At 39.9% G+C, this 17,269-nt stretch overlaps 2 protein-coding genes across 2 annotated transcripts in view; both read left to right on the top strand.

Moving 5' to 3' along the window:
- Positions 1–8,075, top strand: part of LOC121955554 (centromere-associated protein E-like) — a 37,980-nt gene extending 29,905 nt beyond the window's left edge. Inside the window, 11 exon segments of the mRNA XM_042503567.1 lie at positions 59–241; positions 327–536; positions 1,236–1,448; positions 2,311–2,514; positions 3,333–3,509; positions 4,285–4,388; positions 4,521–4,618; positions 6,064–6,199; positions 6,299–6,666; positions 6,751–6,789; positions 7,892–8,075. Of these exon segments, the coding sequence (XP_042359501.1) occupies positions 59–241; positions 327–536; positions 1,236–1,448; positions 2,311–2,514; positions 3,333–3,509; positions 4,285–4,388; positions 4,521–4,618; positions 6,064–6,199; positions 6,299–6,666; positions 6,751–6,789; positions 7,892–7,971 (1,812 nt within the window). The 3' untranslated portion in view covers positions 7,972–8,075.
- A 1,182-nt stretch (positions 8,076–9,257) lies between these two features.
- On the top strand, positions 9,258–17,157 carry rad51 (RAD51 recombinase). Its single transcript, XM_042503449.1, has 10 exons — positions 9,258–9,284; positions 10,163–10,249; positions 11,647–11,784; positions 12,796–12,913; positions 12,994–13,085; positions 13,896–13,990; positions 14,198–14,311; positions 14,582–14,711; positions 15,210–15,331; positions 16,173–17,157. The coding sequence occupies exons 2-10, from the start codon at positions 10,166–10,168 to the stop codon at positions 16,294–16,296; spliced, it is 1,017 nt and encodes a 338-aa protein (XP_042359383.1). The 5' UTR covers positions 9,258–9,284; positions 10,163–10,165; the 3' UTR covers positions 16,297–17,157.
- The last annotated feature ends 112 nt before the right edge of the window (positions 17,158–17,269 follow it).

Raw genomic sequence — 17,269 nt, 5'->3', positions numbered from 1 at the left:
AAAGGCACCTTAACAAAAGACTCCACTGTAACATCAACCTCTGAACTCATCGTTGCAGGAATCCTTCGGAAAATTCCAGCGAGTTATAGACGTTTGTTCTAAGTATATAGGAGCGTTGGACAAGGAGCTGTGTCCCATGAAGCCAGCTAATTGTAGCTTTCTGCCAAAAGCCACCGAGAATGCTTACAGCGCCGTGTGTCAGCTGCAGCTGCAGACCACTCTGAGTCTGGGAAAAATTATGGTAAAAATCTGTCATTATCCTTTTGAATGTCATGAGGTCGTACTGTTTTTGACAAGGTGATGACTCCTGCTCTCTGCTTCACCAGGAGCACCTCCAGGAGCGAGCACAGGGCTACAGGAGTCTGTTTGAGGAGCTGGTGAAGACAGATTTGGCTGTTTTTGAGGAGAGGCGCCTGCAGGATGTGCTGCTGTGCCGCGCGCAGGCCCCCTGCTTCTCCGCCAAAGACGAGGACTTCCACGCACTGTGGCACCACAGACTGACGGAGCTGCTGGACAAGAGGCAGCTCTACCTGCAGGTGAGCTCTGCTACAAAGCACCTCGACAGAAAGTCACATTAAGTTTGTAATTGATCATGAAAGTATTTATGACTTTGACCAATGTCTGAGCCCCATTTTAACATCATTTCACCGTCCTGTTGCATCCCTGTGTCAACCACAATTCACACTAAACTAGCATAGTGGCAGCTGACTAAATAATGTGCCACAGCTAGCTAGCTACCATAGATAATATTCACTGTCTTTCTGTAATTTAACTCATCGTACCAAATGGCTTTTAAACATTGCAGACATGAACCCCTCTCACAGATTCTACTCGTGTTACATTAAGTGCATTTCAAAGCCCCGCCCTTTAAGACCGATATCCCAAAACCGTCTGAGAAGCAGGAGGAAACGTGCATTTTTTAGAAACACACAAGAAACTAGCATCAGTGGCATGGCTGCAAACATTAGCCTGCTGATGGTCAAAGGACCAGGCAGAACCTAGCAGCATTCTTACTGCACAAGACTCACCACAGGATTACAGGCTTTCATCCACACTGGCTGGAGGAAATATTCATCCTGTCTCTGCAGGACTGAACTTTGAAAAATAAATAATAACCAAAAAAGCTATAGATGTATACAGTTCATAGAAACCTCATGCGGCAACGGGGTTCCACAGGGACACGAGCCCACGGGAGATTAAACCCCCCCATATTGACAATTCTTTTGGTTTTGTAGAAAATGGCCAGCGTGTTGGACATGCTGTGGGCCCACATGAGGTCTTTCCCCAGCGAGCTGTCAGCTGAGCTCACACACAGGGAGACGTTCAAGGAGCAGCTGAAGCCTGTGCTCACCAAGCAGCAAATCAGCTTCAGCGGGGTGGACAGCATCCTGAGCGCTGAGCTGGACCACAGATCTGCAGTGGCGCACCACAGGAAGATGATTCTGCAGGTGAGTCCTCCGGCTCTGCAGAGTAACACCGTCATCCCCCCCAGCTTTGGTGAGCTTTGCCTGAGCCTGGTGTTTTCACACAGCTGCACTCTTAGGTACCCAAATTTGGCACCAAATGATATAACAAGAGTGGGTACTCTGTAGTGCTGAAGTAATTTAATTTTACCCTTGAAAGTACTGAGTTTAGCCGCAACCCTACTGGCAAGGTGAGTGAACCAGAAATGCCCTTACCCAAAGTCCATTTTTACTTTCCCATGAATATATTTTTTAAAATGTGTTGGTGGTTAGCAGATTACAACAAATGCTAAAGTTAACTGTCTAGGGAATTTCTCAGATTCTAGGACATTTCTTTCTTTTCATTTCATTTCTTACAATAAATCTACCTTGTACGTTGTACCTCATTTTAAGGATTTAAGAACATTTCTAGGATTTTAGGACATCTGTCAGATTTTAGGATATTTCTAGGATTTCAGGAAAATTCCAGGATTTAAAGACATTTGGATTTCAGGATTTTTTTAGGATTTTAGGACATTACAAGGATTTTATGAATTAGAGAATGGTTGGGGGGGCACCCAGCACCCTGTAAGGGTCCAGATTTGGCCCATGGGCCTTAAGTTGATCACTGTCCTACACGCTGGTCCATAAATCTTTATTGTTAATTGTCTTTACCCGGTGCCATTCGAGTGTCTTATCAGTAATGTGCACGTGCAACCGTCAACAGAGATGCAAAGGTAACAAGATGACTCACTCCATAGCTACTTCATCAACAGCACTGGAATAAAAAATAATCTGAAATGAGTTTCTGCTGTGCATTTTACGCACTCATCTTTCTAATGTCATATTGAAAATTTGACTCCTGCAGGGCATCGTGGATGAGCAGAACACGCAGTTTGAAGAGCTGAAGGCGCTGAAGGCTCAGGCTGATCTTCAGCTCGGAGAGGAGAGAAGTAAGAGTTCCACTGTGCTGCGGGCGCTGGAGGGGGCTCCTCTCAAAACAGAGCTCTCCCTGCTCAATGATAACCAGCGACTTGTGCTTCAGCTCCAGCAAACTGAAGAAAAAATCGAGGTATTTTTTCTAACAAATCTTGTTTTATATTTGCTTTATGAATGCTGTCATCAAGTAGTATCATTAGGTAACAGTCACCGTAAACTAGATGTTTTTGGAGATGAAACATTTTTCACATCATTTGGGAAACAAAAAACAAGGCCAAAGACGAGCAACAGGGGCTCCGCCTCGATTAATTTCATTACATGACTTAATTTAACTTTTCTGTAATTGTACTTTAGTGTAACAGTACTTCATTTAACTTTATTGGAACAGTGCTTGATTTAATGAAAAAATAATAGCACCAAAACATAAATATAACAGTACTTTAATTTTATTGTAACAGTGTTTTAACTTCAATATAACTGTACTTCTTTAACTCTAATATAACTGTTCTTTATTTAACTGTATTGTAACAGTACTTCCCTGAACTTTATTGTAACAATATTTAATTTAATTTAATATTGAAAAAGTACTTTATTTAACTTTATTGCAACAGTACTTTATTTAACTTAATTGTAACAGTACTTTATTAAGAAGTTTATTTTAGCAGTCTGTAGTAGGTCAGAAGATATTTAACAATATGGAGATACATATTGTGTATGGTGATAAAGCCTAAAATATTAGAATTGAGGGGAAGCTGTGGGCTGAGAGCCACAGACGGGATAACACCCTGTTGGTTTGGGTCTTATCATGGTACAATAACACAAAGCTGTTGGTTTCTTCTCTTCCTGACTTGTCTCTTTGTGTCGCTTTTGTCTCAGTGCCTCATCTCAAAATGGCTAGACTGGGAGACTTGTTCATTTGCAGATGGTGACCGATATGTTTCTGTTTTTCAGGCGCTGCGTGTCCAAAACAAGCAGCTGGAGGACGCTCAGATTAAAGCCAACAGCAGGGTGTCCAACCATAAGCAGGCGACCCAGCTGCTGCAGACGGAGCTGCAGGACAGCCGCGCGCAAGTCGAGGACAAGGAAAATGCGATCCAAGCCCTCAGGAGCAAACTGCGAGAGTCTGAGGTCCGTCTGAAGACTGCATTTTTAGGCTCATCGCAACAAAACTTCATAGCAGCTTCTGTTATAACTGACTGCTCATACTTAATATATATAAACCATAACTTTATAGCCATACCTTCATATGACATTATACTCTGAGCTCATTTATTATGTTTTTAGTTTTTTGTTAACCCTTTAACACCTGGATTATCATCAGTTTTCTTGTGCTGTGTTCAGATGCCTTTTACAAGCATCTAAACCTCTGAAATCTAAGAAAATGGTTTTGATTTATTTTTTTTTTAAATATATAAATATTTTTGGGGGGGAAAAGGCAATGAGCGACTTGGAAAGAAATTTCCTGCAGCTTGCAAATAACATGGTCTAAGGTGATAAGAATTTTACCTGAAAATTAAAAATTAGCTGGGGGAATTAGTTGAGATTATCAAAAAATTAGGGGAAAATGTTCAGAAAGTTTTATTTATAATCTAATCAGATTTTAGGTTTTATATTTTTAGAGTGTTTTATGTATTTTTTCCTTATTCTTTTTTAGAACTTTCATTTTGTGTTTTGTATTGGCATATTTTTCTTTAACTTTTCCTTTTTTGTTGCTTAATTTCAGGTAGTTTTCTTCAAACCTTTTTGTTAATTTCCTGCTAATGTTTTGGTCATTTTTTTGTTAGGTTGCTCATCTCCTTTTGCCTCTCATGCCTTTGAAAGAAATTAAGCCAGTTTTCTCAGGTGTTAAAGGGTCAAAGCTTTTGTACAGCTTGTTGTAATAATATTTTTCTCTGTGGTTTAGAAAAAGAATGCGTCCCCCAGTGCTGTTGAGTTGGAGAAACTCCAAACTAAACTGCTGAAAATGGAGGTGGAGCTGATTTCTGCATCTGATAAGCACAAACAAGAGTAAGATCTTTGGATGACACTTTAAGGTCATAAGCTGACCATCTCAATTTCCTCTTTCTCCCACTCAGGAGAAAATAGAGGCTGACTGAAGTCCTTCCATGACATGTTCTGATAGAGGTTTGTGTTTGTCAGGATCCAACAGATGAACACAATGTTGAATCAGAAGGAAGAGTCGCTGAGGAAGCTGAAGGAGACGCTGAGGAAATTACAGCAGCAGGGAGAGGAGTCGTGTAAGTATTATTGTTTGTTACGTCAGCTCACTTTGCCTGTGACTGGGCCAAAGATTTGCACTTGAGCGAACCACAAAGACCACAATCTGTATTTATCATTCTAAACCGAAAGAAACGGTTTTTGTAAGTTTTCAAAGTTTTTGAAAAATCATGGAAATTTCTTTTGTCTAGTAAACTGAATGACATTAATGTAACATAAAGGTGAATTTATTTTCTGTAGCTGATGTCATAGCTCTTACATGCGTTGACGTTGTGTTATTTTTTGTTTATTTGTTCATCATGTATGTTTCCTTTAGTTTCTCCCCCTGTTCCGTCTGTCCTTTCATGAAATGACATGTCACTAGACATGTGAAATAATTTTTTGGCACTTTTGGCTAAGGGGAGGGGTATGCAGCTTTAAATGGCTGTATATTGTATTCCTTTCTTTTTTCAAACGTTTTCTTTCTTTTTGAAACGGAACATTTTTTTGCCGATTTTTGTTTTTTCCCCCCTTTTTGATATTTTTGATGATTTTAATAAGAAAAAAAAAGTATTTATTTCCTTTAATTTCTTTTGTGATTTTTATTTTCAAAAAACTTTACAATTTTGGCAAATTAATTTTTTTTGTAGATTTTTTTAAACCATGTTTTCTTTAAAAACTCAGCACAATTACGCCAATTATTACAGCCAGAAACTGTAGAAACGATGGTCCCTGAACACATCATGGGGGGTGCAGAAATCATGTTTGAATAGAATTTGAATATTATACGTTTGAAAAAACATCGGTTAAGTGGGACCAGAAGACAAAATTATTCAGGGTCCTTGAAAAGTCATTGAAAAAAAATGTTTTGAAATTTTGTCCATGACAATGTGTGCGAACCCCGAAGAAAGACAGTATGGATTCAATATGCTAGTTAGCCAGTTAGCACTTTAACAACACAACCCGATGATGAAAGAACAAAAGATATTTACGGTGTTCTAGTGAACAATAACAACAATTACGCACACAATTACATGTGAACGGCGTCTAAATGCAGCACAAGAAACCTGATGTTGATACCGGTTTCAAAGGGTTAAAAGAAACCTTAAGGTGTCTTTTCTTAACTGACCGAACTAAACACCGCAGCGTCTCTACTTCTACAGAATCTTTTTTTTTCTTTGTTTGTTTTTAATAGTATTTTTTTGGCATTTTTGCCTTATTAGATAGCACAGGAGAAAGCTAGCATGAAAGGGGGAGAGAGAGGGGATGACACGCAGCAAAGGGCCGCGAGCAGGAATCGAACCCACAGCTGCCACAGGGAGGACACTGCCTTCATACATGGGGCGCCTGCTTTATCCACTGAGCCACCTGACGCCCCTACCTCTACAGAATCTTGACACTAACTGAAGAACCGTATTTGTTACCGATTTCAAGAGGGAAAATGTGTTTTTGTATGTTCACACTAATGTGGTTGTATTGAATTCAGTCCTGCAAGGTGAGGACCTCCATGCCAGACTGACCAACCCCAAAGGCCTGCTGATCAAGTCCAGCGTCCTGCTGGAGAAGACTAAACTGGAGGAGGAAGTCAAACAGCTGCAGCTGAAAATAATCCAGCTGGAGAGGTGAGATTAACCAGTTAGACGGCAGAACTGATCAGACAGTTCATGTGATTCACTGCATCCTGTAGTCCTCCTCTGACACCTGTCCCCCTGTCACGCCAGCTTGGTGTCCAGTCAGCAGGCAGAGATCAGCAAGTGGAAGAGCAGAGCCATCAAGCTGAAGGTGAAGAGCAAAGTCGAGGGGGACAAGCCTCCGTCACCCGGCACTCCCACCAAAAGAGGCCTTCCCATGACCGCAGACTGCTCCAACCTCCTCAGCTCACCCAAGAAGTTTCTGATTACTCCCAAGAAGGTCCTGGACTCTCCTAGGAAGGTCCTGGACTCCCCCAGGAAGTTGCTGGACTCTCCAAAGATCTCTGTGCTGGACTCCCCCAAAAGCAGATTCTTCGATGTGGGTGGAAGCTCTGACCTGCTGTCCCGAAACTGTCCCAAGCAGTTCTTTGATAACTCCAGCCTTGGAACCATTCCAGGTGAGCTACGTCTCAAGTTCACCTCCCTGTGCTACTGTCTCCCTGTGCTAACATCATAAAGACCTGAGCTGTTTGTTTCGACAGAAGTTTTCCACGTTCCTGATGAGCCAGACGCAGACAAGGGTAACTGCTGTGCTAATATTCACTGTGTGTTTGGAGAAACACTGAGGGGTCACTAACAGAAGCATGAGGTGTTGGGACTTCACTGGGTTTCCACTGATCATTAACGTGAATCAGGACCGACACACACCGTCCTACACTGATGCATTTCTCATTTGGTCACAGTTGATTTATTAGTTAATTAGTGATTGAGATTTTATTTAAATATTGAGTTGAGCAAAGTAGATTGATTTCTATCAAAAACATGGAGAGAAGTTACATGGTTCAAGGTTTCTTTATTATACCCCCAATTTGTTTCACAGTCAGCTGTAATAAATAGACATCAGACAAAATGAATAAATACAACAAAAAATTATGTTGATAGAGTGTCATTTGTAAGGCTGATAGCAGTAGGAATAAATGAATAATTCAATAGTTACAAGAAAATAACCTGAAATTAACTGAAAATATGAAAAAAGGAGAGAAAAAAAGCTTTTGTTCTAAAAACAACCAAAAAAGGGTAAAAAGTTAAAAATACATCTATAAATAAAATAGTTCCTAATAATTGAAAGAATTATACATATACTTTCCTCAACATTTTCTGTATTTTTCTAAATTATTAACAAATTTCTCCCTCTGTTGTGCTCTCTTTTTAAAAAAAATATTAATTGTCAGCTAATTTTCACCTTTTCCCAATTTCTTGCAATTTGTGGGACACCTCTTACCACATTTTCTCAGTGACTTTTTGCCATTTTTTCAAAAGAAATCAAATCATTTTTCAAAGTTTTTTATGGTTTGAATGCATGCGAATAGCTTCTGGATGCAGCACAACAAAACTGATGTTGTTGCAGGTTTCCCAAGTCCCCGTTAACAGCTCTGCGCTTTGAAACCCGTTTGAAAAACTGAGTGTCAACCTCTGAGGATGCAACATGCAGCCAATGCTGATGTGCCAAAAACTGTCCATCCCCATAGACCCCCGTGTTAAAATGCCAAACTTTATAGCAGAAATAAACACATGTGTAACATGGTGGTTTTGGTCCCTTTACAGACATCCCAAAGAGCAGTCATGTGGATTTTATGTGTCTTGAGTTCTGTTTTGCTGAAACAAAAATCTTGTGTGTTGCAGATGCAGCTGCAGGTAGAGACAGGAAGGAGGACTGGTGGCCTCAGTCTCCAACGCAAGAGGAAATGTGTAAAACACAGTAATATGTCCACACGTGCAATATTTTTGAATTTGTTTGTCTTTTTAATGTCTCTGACTTTTCCATTGTCTTGTTCTTATTCTGTTCTATAGTTCTAATAAATAAACGTCTTTTGTTTATTGAATTTTCTCCGCCGTCTCATTCATACTCAGGCCAGTGACTTAGTTTCCATAAAATATGAGCGCACAAATCAGTAATCAAGTTTTTGTTGCTGCATTGAATTACAGATGTATGGTTCTGCAGAGACTCAACGATTTAACTGCAGGATATGATGTTCATTTTTTGGCACATATACAGAACACTACATTCATAATAATCCTTACCACTCACTCAAGTACTGCAATTTTTTTTCAGAGAGTATATACTACTATACTATGTGACTGGGAAGTTTAAAATGGGCAGGGTGGATGTAAAACATGAGTCTAATACGGTGATACTCAAATTACGGTTTGTGGGCCAAATCTGGCTCCTGATAGGGTGCCAGAAGCCCCCCCCCAAAAAAAAAAATATGTTTCACAATAAAAGGAGTTGTTTTTGCACATTTAATATACATGAGGTGCCAGAGTACATAGAACAGCATCAGATTCAGCTTGTTAATGAAAAAAGACTAAGCCCCTAATGTCCAAAAAGTGTCCTAAAATCCTTGAAACATCCTTAAATCCTAGAAACATGCTCCAATTTGTGGAATGTCCTAAAATCTTAGCAATGTCCCAAAATACGAGAAATGTGCAAAAATCTTAACAGTGTCCTAATGATCCTAGATTTTTAGGAGAATTGCTATAAAGTATTTTCGTTGTTTTGTTGTTTTCAAAATTTTCACTGTCATTTGGAGTTTTGCAGGTGTTTCTTTCTCTTTGGTGCTTTTTTTCTCTTTTGTAATGATTTTGAGGTCAATACATTTTTTGGGTTTTAGATTTTTCTACATTGGGTACTTTTACTTAAAATATTTTAAGTACTTTTTCCCAATATACTTAGTTTTTCTTCAGTAAGATTTTCAATGTGTGGCATTGGTACTTTTACTGAAATAAAGAATCTGCATACTACCTCTGCCACTGATTTGATTTTTTCAGCCATGAGTAATGTTAGATATAGACTACCTGTTGGATCTTTCAGAATTAAATACTGAGTTTTACTTTGAAGGATAGGTCGGCTGAGTTCCTGTGCTGAGCCCATCATCTGTTTGTGTGATGTAACCAATCAGAAGCCTCGCGAAGGGCGACGTCTGCACGTACGACGTCATTGCGTGTTATTAGTACGTCGCGCGCGGGAGCTTTGGTTACCGAACAGTCGAGTTTGGGGGAAACAAGAAGGCGGCAGGTAGGTCAACGCTGCGGCTTATTAAACGAAATATTCGCTTTTATGGTGCATTAATTAAAGACGTAGATGTGAAAGAAGTTTGTTATTGAATTGTCACTTTGCTGTGACGCTGTCTTCGGTCCGGCAGCTGTGTTAGCTGGCTCGGGGCTTACTAACGCCAGCCACAAACAAACTAATGAGCAAACAGCGCTAATGCTAACAAGCTAACAGCTCCAATAAAAGTCTTGAGATGTTACTGAGACTTAAAATGAAGCTAATCACACCGGTTGTGAAGCTAATGGTTTTTATTGTTTTCACCTAGTAACGTTACATGAAGTCATTAAGTTAGCAAATCTTTAAAAATATAAAATAAGTTAACGTTAGTATGTTTTCCTAGGGTGTTGCTAAATGTTGCTTAATTTTGGGAAGTGCATTAAAGCTGATGAAACGAATATCATAAGCTTAATAACTTCGTTCTGATATTTCTAATTGCAGAGGATTGAACGTTAAATAACCAAGTAAAGGCATTCGTCAGTTAAACTTTGCAAAAAGCATTTCCCTCAACTGCTGCCTTGTCCTGAAGACTATGAAGTAAAGTCTCAGAACAGTGTCTGCCAAATTTTTTTTAATTTTTATATTTTTTCCTCATCCCATGCTTACACTTTTTTTTTTGCACTTTTTGATTCATTAATTTTATCTGCAATCACTTAAATAAAATGCTGATAAGGATAATCAGCAAAATGCCAAATACTTACAGAAATCAGCTAAGCCAAAAATCTGTCAACCCCCTTATTTACTATTCTTATTCATATTATTATTATTATTATTTTCATTGTTATATGCCAGCATTATCATTAGTTGTCACTCAGCCCCTTGCCTTCTCTCTGTTTCCCTCTCAGACCATGGCGATGAGGAGCGAGGCAAGGGTGGAGGCAGAGGTGGAGGAGGAGGAAAACTTCGGGCCACAGCCTCTGAGCAGACTAGAGGTGTGTACAATTCATATTCAATCTGAAGCTTGTCCTGAGTGCTGGTTTAAAAAAATGCATGTTATTCACAAAAGCCAAGGTGATGCCCTTAAATCTCCTAACTATTACACATTAGAACAAGAGTATTGAGTGTGTTTCATCTTACCTTGGCATCGTGTCGGGCGATTGTCTTTCTTTGCCTGTCTTTTAAACTGCGTAGACTTTTTCCTTGGCATTCTCTTGTATATATCTTACGTGCTTTTCATTCTTCTTTTTTTGATAATTTTGGGTTTGTTCATGTATATGGCATTCATTTTGGCAGGATTGTGTTTTTTTTTTTTAATCTTGGAATTTCCAGCTCAGCTCCTACAATAAATCTAAAATACACTGTGGAAACTAAATTGTTACATTCAGACTGTTAAGTGCAGAAAATGCTCCAGTGACAGCCATTCAAACTGACATTTTTGATCCCACAGCAACCAAAGCATAAAAACATGCACTGTATTATTTCTGGGTGTCATTCTGGACTTTTACCTTGATATTTGTAATTTTTATCATTTTCCACTGGGTGATGTCATTTTCTTTACCATATTTGGCAATTAAGAGAAAACACATGCTGTCTCCACTGAGTGCACTGTCACAATCAATGTTGCTGCAAATCATTGACATATCCCAGACATCAGGTGTGTTAAAAATAATTATTGTGTGTTGTGTGTGTGTGTGTGTTTTAAATCTAAAAACATAGTGGCATTGTGACAAAAACCTGGCATTTAAAGGGTTAAACATTCTGAAAATTAATAAATATTTGTTATTTATGATAAGGACTGATGTTGATTAAAAAAAATAAACTTGGTAAAAGTAGAAAATCATTTTAACGTATAATATTTTTTATGCAGAGCGGCATGAGCGTGAGTATTTGACACTGCACAACAAACAAATAATGTATAACAATCAATGTTGCTGCTAATTATTGACATATCCCTGGCTGTGATAATAAAAAAATCCATGAAGTATATTGAAAGTACGTTTTGTGCGTTTTTCTTCATCTAAAAATGTAGTGGCATCATGACAAAAACTTGGCATTTAAGGCATTTTTAAAGTTAATGAATATTTGATATGTATGATAAGGACTGATGTTGCTTAAGAAATTAACTCAATGAAAGAAATTAATATTAATGTATAATATTTTTCAAGCATTTTGTGCGCAGAGCCGTATGAATGTGTGTAATATTAAAGCAGGGCTCTAAGGGTTAATGTATGACCTGATCGCCCTGGCTTCTCCTGACTTGAGATGTACCCACTGTGCTCGGTTCAGGTCAATAACAGGGCGGTGCTAAAAACCCTACAGTGTCTGCATTTGTCTCTCTCCCTGGTGATTAATGCTTTGCTGAATCTTGTTGTGGTGTTTCTGCACGCAGCAATGTGTAATCAGCGCCAGTGACATCAAGAAGCTGGGAGAAGCAGGTTTCCACACAATCGAGGCCGTCGCCTACGCACCCAAGAAGGAGCTGCTCAACATCAAGGGCATCAGTGAGGCCAAAGCAGACAAAATTCTAGTAAGAAACGTCAGCCATTTATTCGGTGTCCCAGTCTGACTGGACTGTTCCAATGTAGAGGTTTATCTGCAGACCATTTTCATCTTTAATCATTGTGTATATAAGGTGTCAAAAAACTGTTGTTGTTGTTGTTGTTGTTGTTGTTGTTGTTGTGACATCTTCGAATTGCTTCTTTTGTCAAACAAAGAAGGCGAAGGAAGCAGTAGTGCAAAAATTCTCAGTTATTTCCAGGTTTTAGGACTCATACCTCCTGCTCTGGTAAAATAAAAGGACTTAGCCATTTTTCATGAAAAGGTGACCACAAGATTTGATTTTGTTTCTTCAGAAATAAGGGTGGGGAGTTTTTAATAGAACAGCTACTGGTTTTGACATGCTAAATCGGTCAAATCAAACTATTCGTTGCTCTTACAACTCAAAGAAAGTTCGCATTTCAAGATCAGTCTCAAACGTCAAAACGTGATGATTCTTCATTTACGATCTTAAATGACGAAGAAAAGCAGAAAAGTCTCACATTCAACAATCTGCAACCTGCAAATGTTTGACATTTTTGCTTGAAAAAATGACTGAAACAATGGAATCTATCATCAACTCACTGCAACTCTATCCTGATGCAGCGCTGAATCTTTCTGCCGTTACTGTGAGAAGAAAAATGGACTTGGTGGTATTTGATTTCTGTAGTGTTTTTTATTTTCCAAACATTTGTGTGTTTGTACGGTTTGAAACAGCCCAGACTCAGCAGGCGACTCCAAACGAGGTCACCAGCACGAGATGACAGCAGCTGTATTCTGGATATTTCTGCTTTATTTTTGTACAGTAGGAGGAAATGGAGACAAATTCTAATGGTTTTAACTATTTCTCTGTTGACATTTACTGTTGCTAATCTGCCAGTGATAATCTGGCTGATATATCAACCCCATCACTTTTTCTCTCTGCCTCTACTTCCGCTTTGTTAACCATATAAAATATCCTGTATTTAGTTATTTTTTTTGGTCTTATTTTGCCATCTCTCAGGCTGAAGCTGCCAAACTTGTGCCCATGGGTTTCACCACAGCTACTGAGTTCCACCAGAGGAGAGCAGAGATCATCCAGATCTCCACAGGCTCCAAGGAGCTCGACAAACTCCTGCAGGGTGCGTACTTCTTCACAGTGATGATTTAAACTCAGTCCTCACAGGTGGGAGGAAAAATAAAGTCTTTGTGTCTCGTGCAGGTGGGATCGAGACAGGCTCCATCACGGAGATGTTCGGAGAGTTCCGGACGGGGAAGACCCAGCTGTGCCACACCCTGGCTGTCACCTGTCAGGTAGAGTCCACACTGACTGCACAGACAGAGAGACAGAGACAGCCTCAGTGTGTCAGGGGAAAATCTAACATTGATGGACTTTTTTTGTAGTTAATAAACTCTTTTGCTCATTGGCTCTTCCTCATTTTTTTTAAGAAATAAATGCAATTTTCTCAGGTTTCAATGAAAGAAAAAAGGACCCAAATATTTGCAAGAAATTAGTAAACAGAGCAAGACAATTACCTGAAAATTAATTTTTAAAAAAAGTAAAAGACAAAGAGTGTTTAAAAGAGAATCATTTTAAACATAATTTTTGTATTATATAATTATTGTAATTATAAATATCTTTCCTAGATTTTTTCTTGTTTCTCTAGACAATTTTGCCTAGCTTTTATTTAAAAAAAAAAATTCTAATTCAACTTATTTCTGTTAATATGTGGAAATTTTCTTGCCGTTGCCTTTTCCCCATGTTTTTGGAAGAAATTGCACCGAGCTGTTCCGAGCAAAAAGGTTTAAATACCTGTGAAAGATGACTGAATTCAGAACAAGAAAAAGTGATATCGCTCCAGGTTTCAAAGGGTTAAATGTATCCCACATTAGTATTGGTTAATAAACACCAATAACAATTGACCCTTCTGAAGTCCCACTCCTCCAATAACAGTTGAACAATCTTTGAATCTGGCAGAAAGGGTTAATATTCAGGCGTGGCTGCTGAGTAACATGATGTAGAATAAAGTGAAAAACCTGCACCGGTTCATGCAGTAGTGACTCGTAGACTGTAAAGGACTTGTTGCTGGACTCAGTGGGTCACTCTGTCCTTGGTGTCCACAGCTGCCCATCGATCAGGGGGGCGGAGAAGGTAAAGCCATGTACATCGACACAGAGGGAACCTTCAGACCGGAGAGACTCCTCGCTGTAGCCGAGAGGTGAGTCAGCACATTCACATTCACACTCTGCTGTTGTAACATGATAGTTTTTGTTGGAAAAAAGCTGGAATTATATGAAAAAGAAAATCTCAGCAGTTAGAAAGTTGAGGTGGAAAGGTAAACGCAAAATATGGATGTGTAAAACTAACCTTTTTGCATCAGTGGACAATCGAAGGAGAACTTAACGTGTCCTCTCTGTGTCCTCAGGTACGGGTTGGTCGGCAGTGACGTTCTGGACAACGTGGCTTACGCCCGAGCCTTCAACACAGACCACCAGACCCAGCTGCTGTACCAAGCCTCCGCCATGATGGCCGAGTCCAGGTCAGTCCGCGTGCAGAGTATGAACCTTTTGGAACCTGAGCAAATTTTTATTGATTTATTTGTAAAACAAAAAGGCAATGAGCAGCTTCACAGCACATGGCCCAAAAACAAGCAAGACAGTAACAAAAGGATGCATGAACATGACAGGAAAAATGTTTTTGTAACATCATTTTAAGTATATAATTATAATGATTATTCAGTTTAATTTTCCTGAAATGTTTCCCTTTCTTAAATTAAAATGTATTTAATAATAATCCTGCTGTGTGTCAGGTACGCTCTGCTGATCGTGGACAGTGCCACAGCTCTGTACAGGACAGACTACTCCGGCAGAGGGGAGCTGTCTGCCAGACAGGGACACCTGGGACGCTTCCTCCGCATGCTGCTGCGGCTGGCAGACGAGGTGAGCAGCTGCACTCCACACATCCCAGTTTGGATTTCGGCTATAGTCTGACAGTAGTACGCTGTTTTAAGCAGGGCCCTCGGTGTCTAAACTTGATGTTCTCTCTGGGGTTTACAGCCAATATTTCAGGGGTTCCAGTGTAGCCAGTGGATGTCCAGTGACTTATTTATTTATTTATTTATTTATTTATATATTTTTTACAGTCCGGTAAGCAAGTTGAGATGTCATATACTGACACTCTGTGAACAGATATCTATAGATTGATTGTTTCTTTTTCACTTTCTTTCTTTTGTCCCTGTGTGTATTTCGGTTTTCAGTACACCCATAAAGCATTTCATTACAGTCCCCACATACACATATCATAAAGGTCACCGAGACACACACAAAGATCATCAACAGATATATTTGTAGACATAATAATTGTACATATCTGCAAAAAATTTCAATTCGAGGTGTGTGCAGTATATTTGTAACCCTATCAATACTATTTCCTGACAGTTTGGCGTTGCCGTGGTGATAACCAACCAGGTGGTAGCACAGGTGGACGGGGCAGCCATGTTTTCTGCAGATCCTAAGAAGCCGATTGGAGGCAACATCCTGGCTCACGCCTCCACCACACGGTGAGTGACGCCGAGTTTGTTTTCAGAAATTACACCGAACGCCATGCAAGGTATACCCGCAGGTATATGACTGCTGGAGTCTTTTTTGAGGCGTCTTGCAACTTGCAAAAATTTGCCCTCAACAGCGGTGCTGTGCTAATGGTTCATCTTATTGAGGGAGGCAGCTAACAGCTAACTCGGTTTGCTGTGAAGCCCAACCGACAGCTGGATGTAAACACGGAGTCTCGGTGCCCTGAAGCAGCATGAACGGGACGCTCTTTACTCTTCCTCACAGCAGATCATTACCGCTTCATCCTTCCATTGTTCACTTTCCATACTGAGACCAACTGAAATCACTCAGCGTTCTCGAAGAAGATACTCAGTGTAGCTTACAGAAAAGCTGACACAACACATGGGTGTATTTAAAAACTCACCATATCGTGGCTTTGCTCACTGATCTCTGAGCTCTCCAAGTCCTCACGTGTTCTGTCTCTGCACAGTTTTGAAGTGAAGTTTGCAGCTCCACGTGTCCACACACGACATCTCACCGCTGATTGGTTATCAGGACACAGTGTCACGCAAATGTCTTGCTCCGGTTGAAAACTTTGTGCGATGCTGTTAGTGCGTCCTTGCGCATCACATCCATTGCATGGCCTGCCGTAAGTTTGCGTCTTTGCATTGACTTTGTTTGTAATCTTGCAGCATGAAGCGTTGGCGTGGCACTCGGTGTGAACACACCATTACAGCACCGTTGGATGCTTGTAATGTTTCTTTTGATGGAGTTTGACGGCCGGGGAGAGGAGAGTTGGTCCTGGCTGAAAACCACGGTTTGGCTGCTCTAACCGTGGTGTTGTGTTTGCAGTTTGTACCTGAGGAAAGGCAGAGGAGAGACGAGGATCTGTAAAATCTACGACTCGCCCTGCCTGCCCGAGGCCGAGGCCATGTTCGCCATCAACGCTGACGGAGTCGGCGACGCCAAGGACTGAGCGTGCTGAGAGGCGGGAAGCAGCGGGGCGGTGCTCAGTCACACCCGCTCACTCTGTCTTGGAATAAGTGTGTGTGTGCAATCTTCCCACATAAACTGCTGCCCTCACACACACCCTCAGACTGATGATGATTTGGTCGGACGCTGATGGAGCCCGAGCGGATCAAACGCTGCGGGATGCAGATGTGGAGCTCAGTGGAACAACAGCTGGATGGAACGGTCAGTTTTCTCTCACACTGAAGCACATTTCACTCAACAAAGAAAAAAAAGATGTTTTCCTGCAATTATGATACAGTATCTCAGAAGTACAACATCTGTTTGGCTATAATGAGATACTACTTCATAATTACAATATCAGCATCATAATTATGAGTTAGTATCTCCAAAATTACACAAAAATCTCATGATGTGATGTTCTTATAGTCTAATAGGAAGATCCATTGTCTCATAATTACAAGAAAAACTAAATTCTAACACAAGAGACATCTGTTACGTATTAAATAAATTCTTTTTTTTCTTTGTTGAATGCAGTGAATCTCTGGAGTTTCAAAGATGGGTGGAGTGGTAAAAAGAAAAATTGTAAAAACTATTTTAAATAGTTTTGTGAGCTCTTTTTGTTCTGTTAACTTTGTGTTTATGGTGTTCTATCATGTGGTGTCCCTTTTTTCAGTGTCCAAAAGTGAAGCGTTTTCTGAGAATGTTGTTGAAACATATTATTTTGCAATGAAAACATTCCTACACAGCTAAACTTTAACTTAATTTCTCAAATTTCACCTCTTGCCAGCTACACCACGACTGGTATGTCCCTTTTCTCTTATGTATATAAGCTTTATAGCTAAATTAAATTTGTTTTACCATTAAATTGACTTTTTTCATTTGTTCTCTCTCCCCCTTTCACGCTTAAACTGTCCTGGCTATTAAAGGCAAACAAAGCTCCCAAAAAATAATCTTAAAAAAAAGAAAATAATTTAATG

The sequence above is a fragment of the Plectropomus leopardus genome, chromosome 16 (assembly GCF_008729295.1).
Source record: "Plectropomus leopardus isolate mb chromosome 16, YSFRI_Pleo_2.0, whole genome shotgun sequence".
Classification (NCBI taxonomy): domain Eukaryota; kingdom Metazoa; phylum Chordata; class Actinopteri; order Perciformes; family Serranidae; genus Plectropomus; species Plectropomus leopardus.
Note: the sequence above shows the minus strand (reverse complement) of the source record. Positions and strands in the feature narration are given on the sequence as shown.

Excerpts from the sequence above, each read along its gene's own strand:
- rad51 (XM_042503449.1), top strand. The coding sequence starts at position 10,166 with ATGGCGATGAGGAGCGAGGCAAGGGTGGAGGCAGAGGTGGAGGAGGAG. Across the intron at positions 11,785-12,795 it reads CCAAAGCAGACAAAATTCTA|GCTGAAGCTGCCAAACTTGT; the intron begins GTAAGAAACGTC and ends GCCATCTCTCAG. Across the intron at positions 14,312-14,581 it reads GCCATGATGGCCGAGTCCAG|GTACGCTCTGCTGATCGTGG; the intron begins GTCAGTCCGCGT and ends GCTGTGTGTCAG.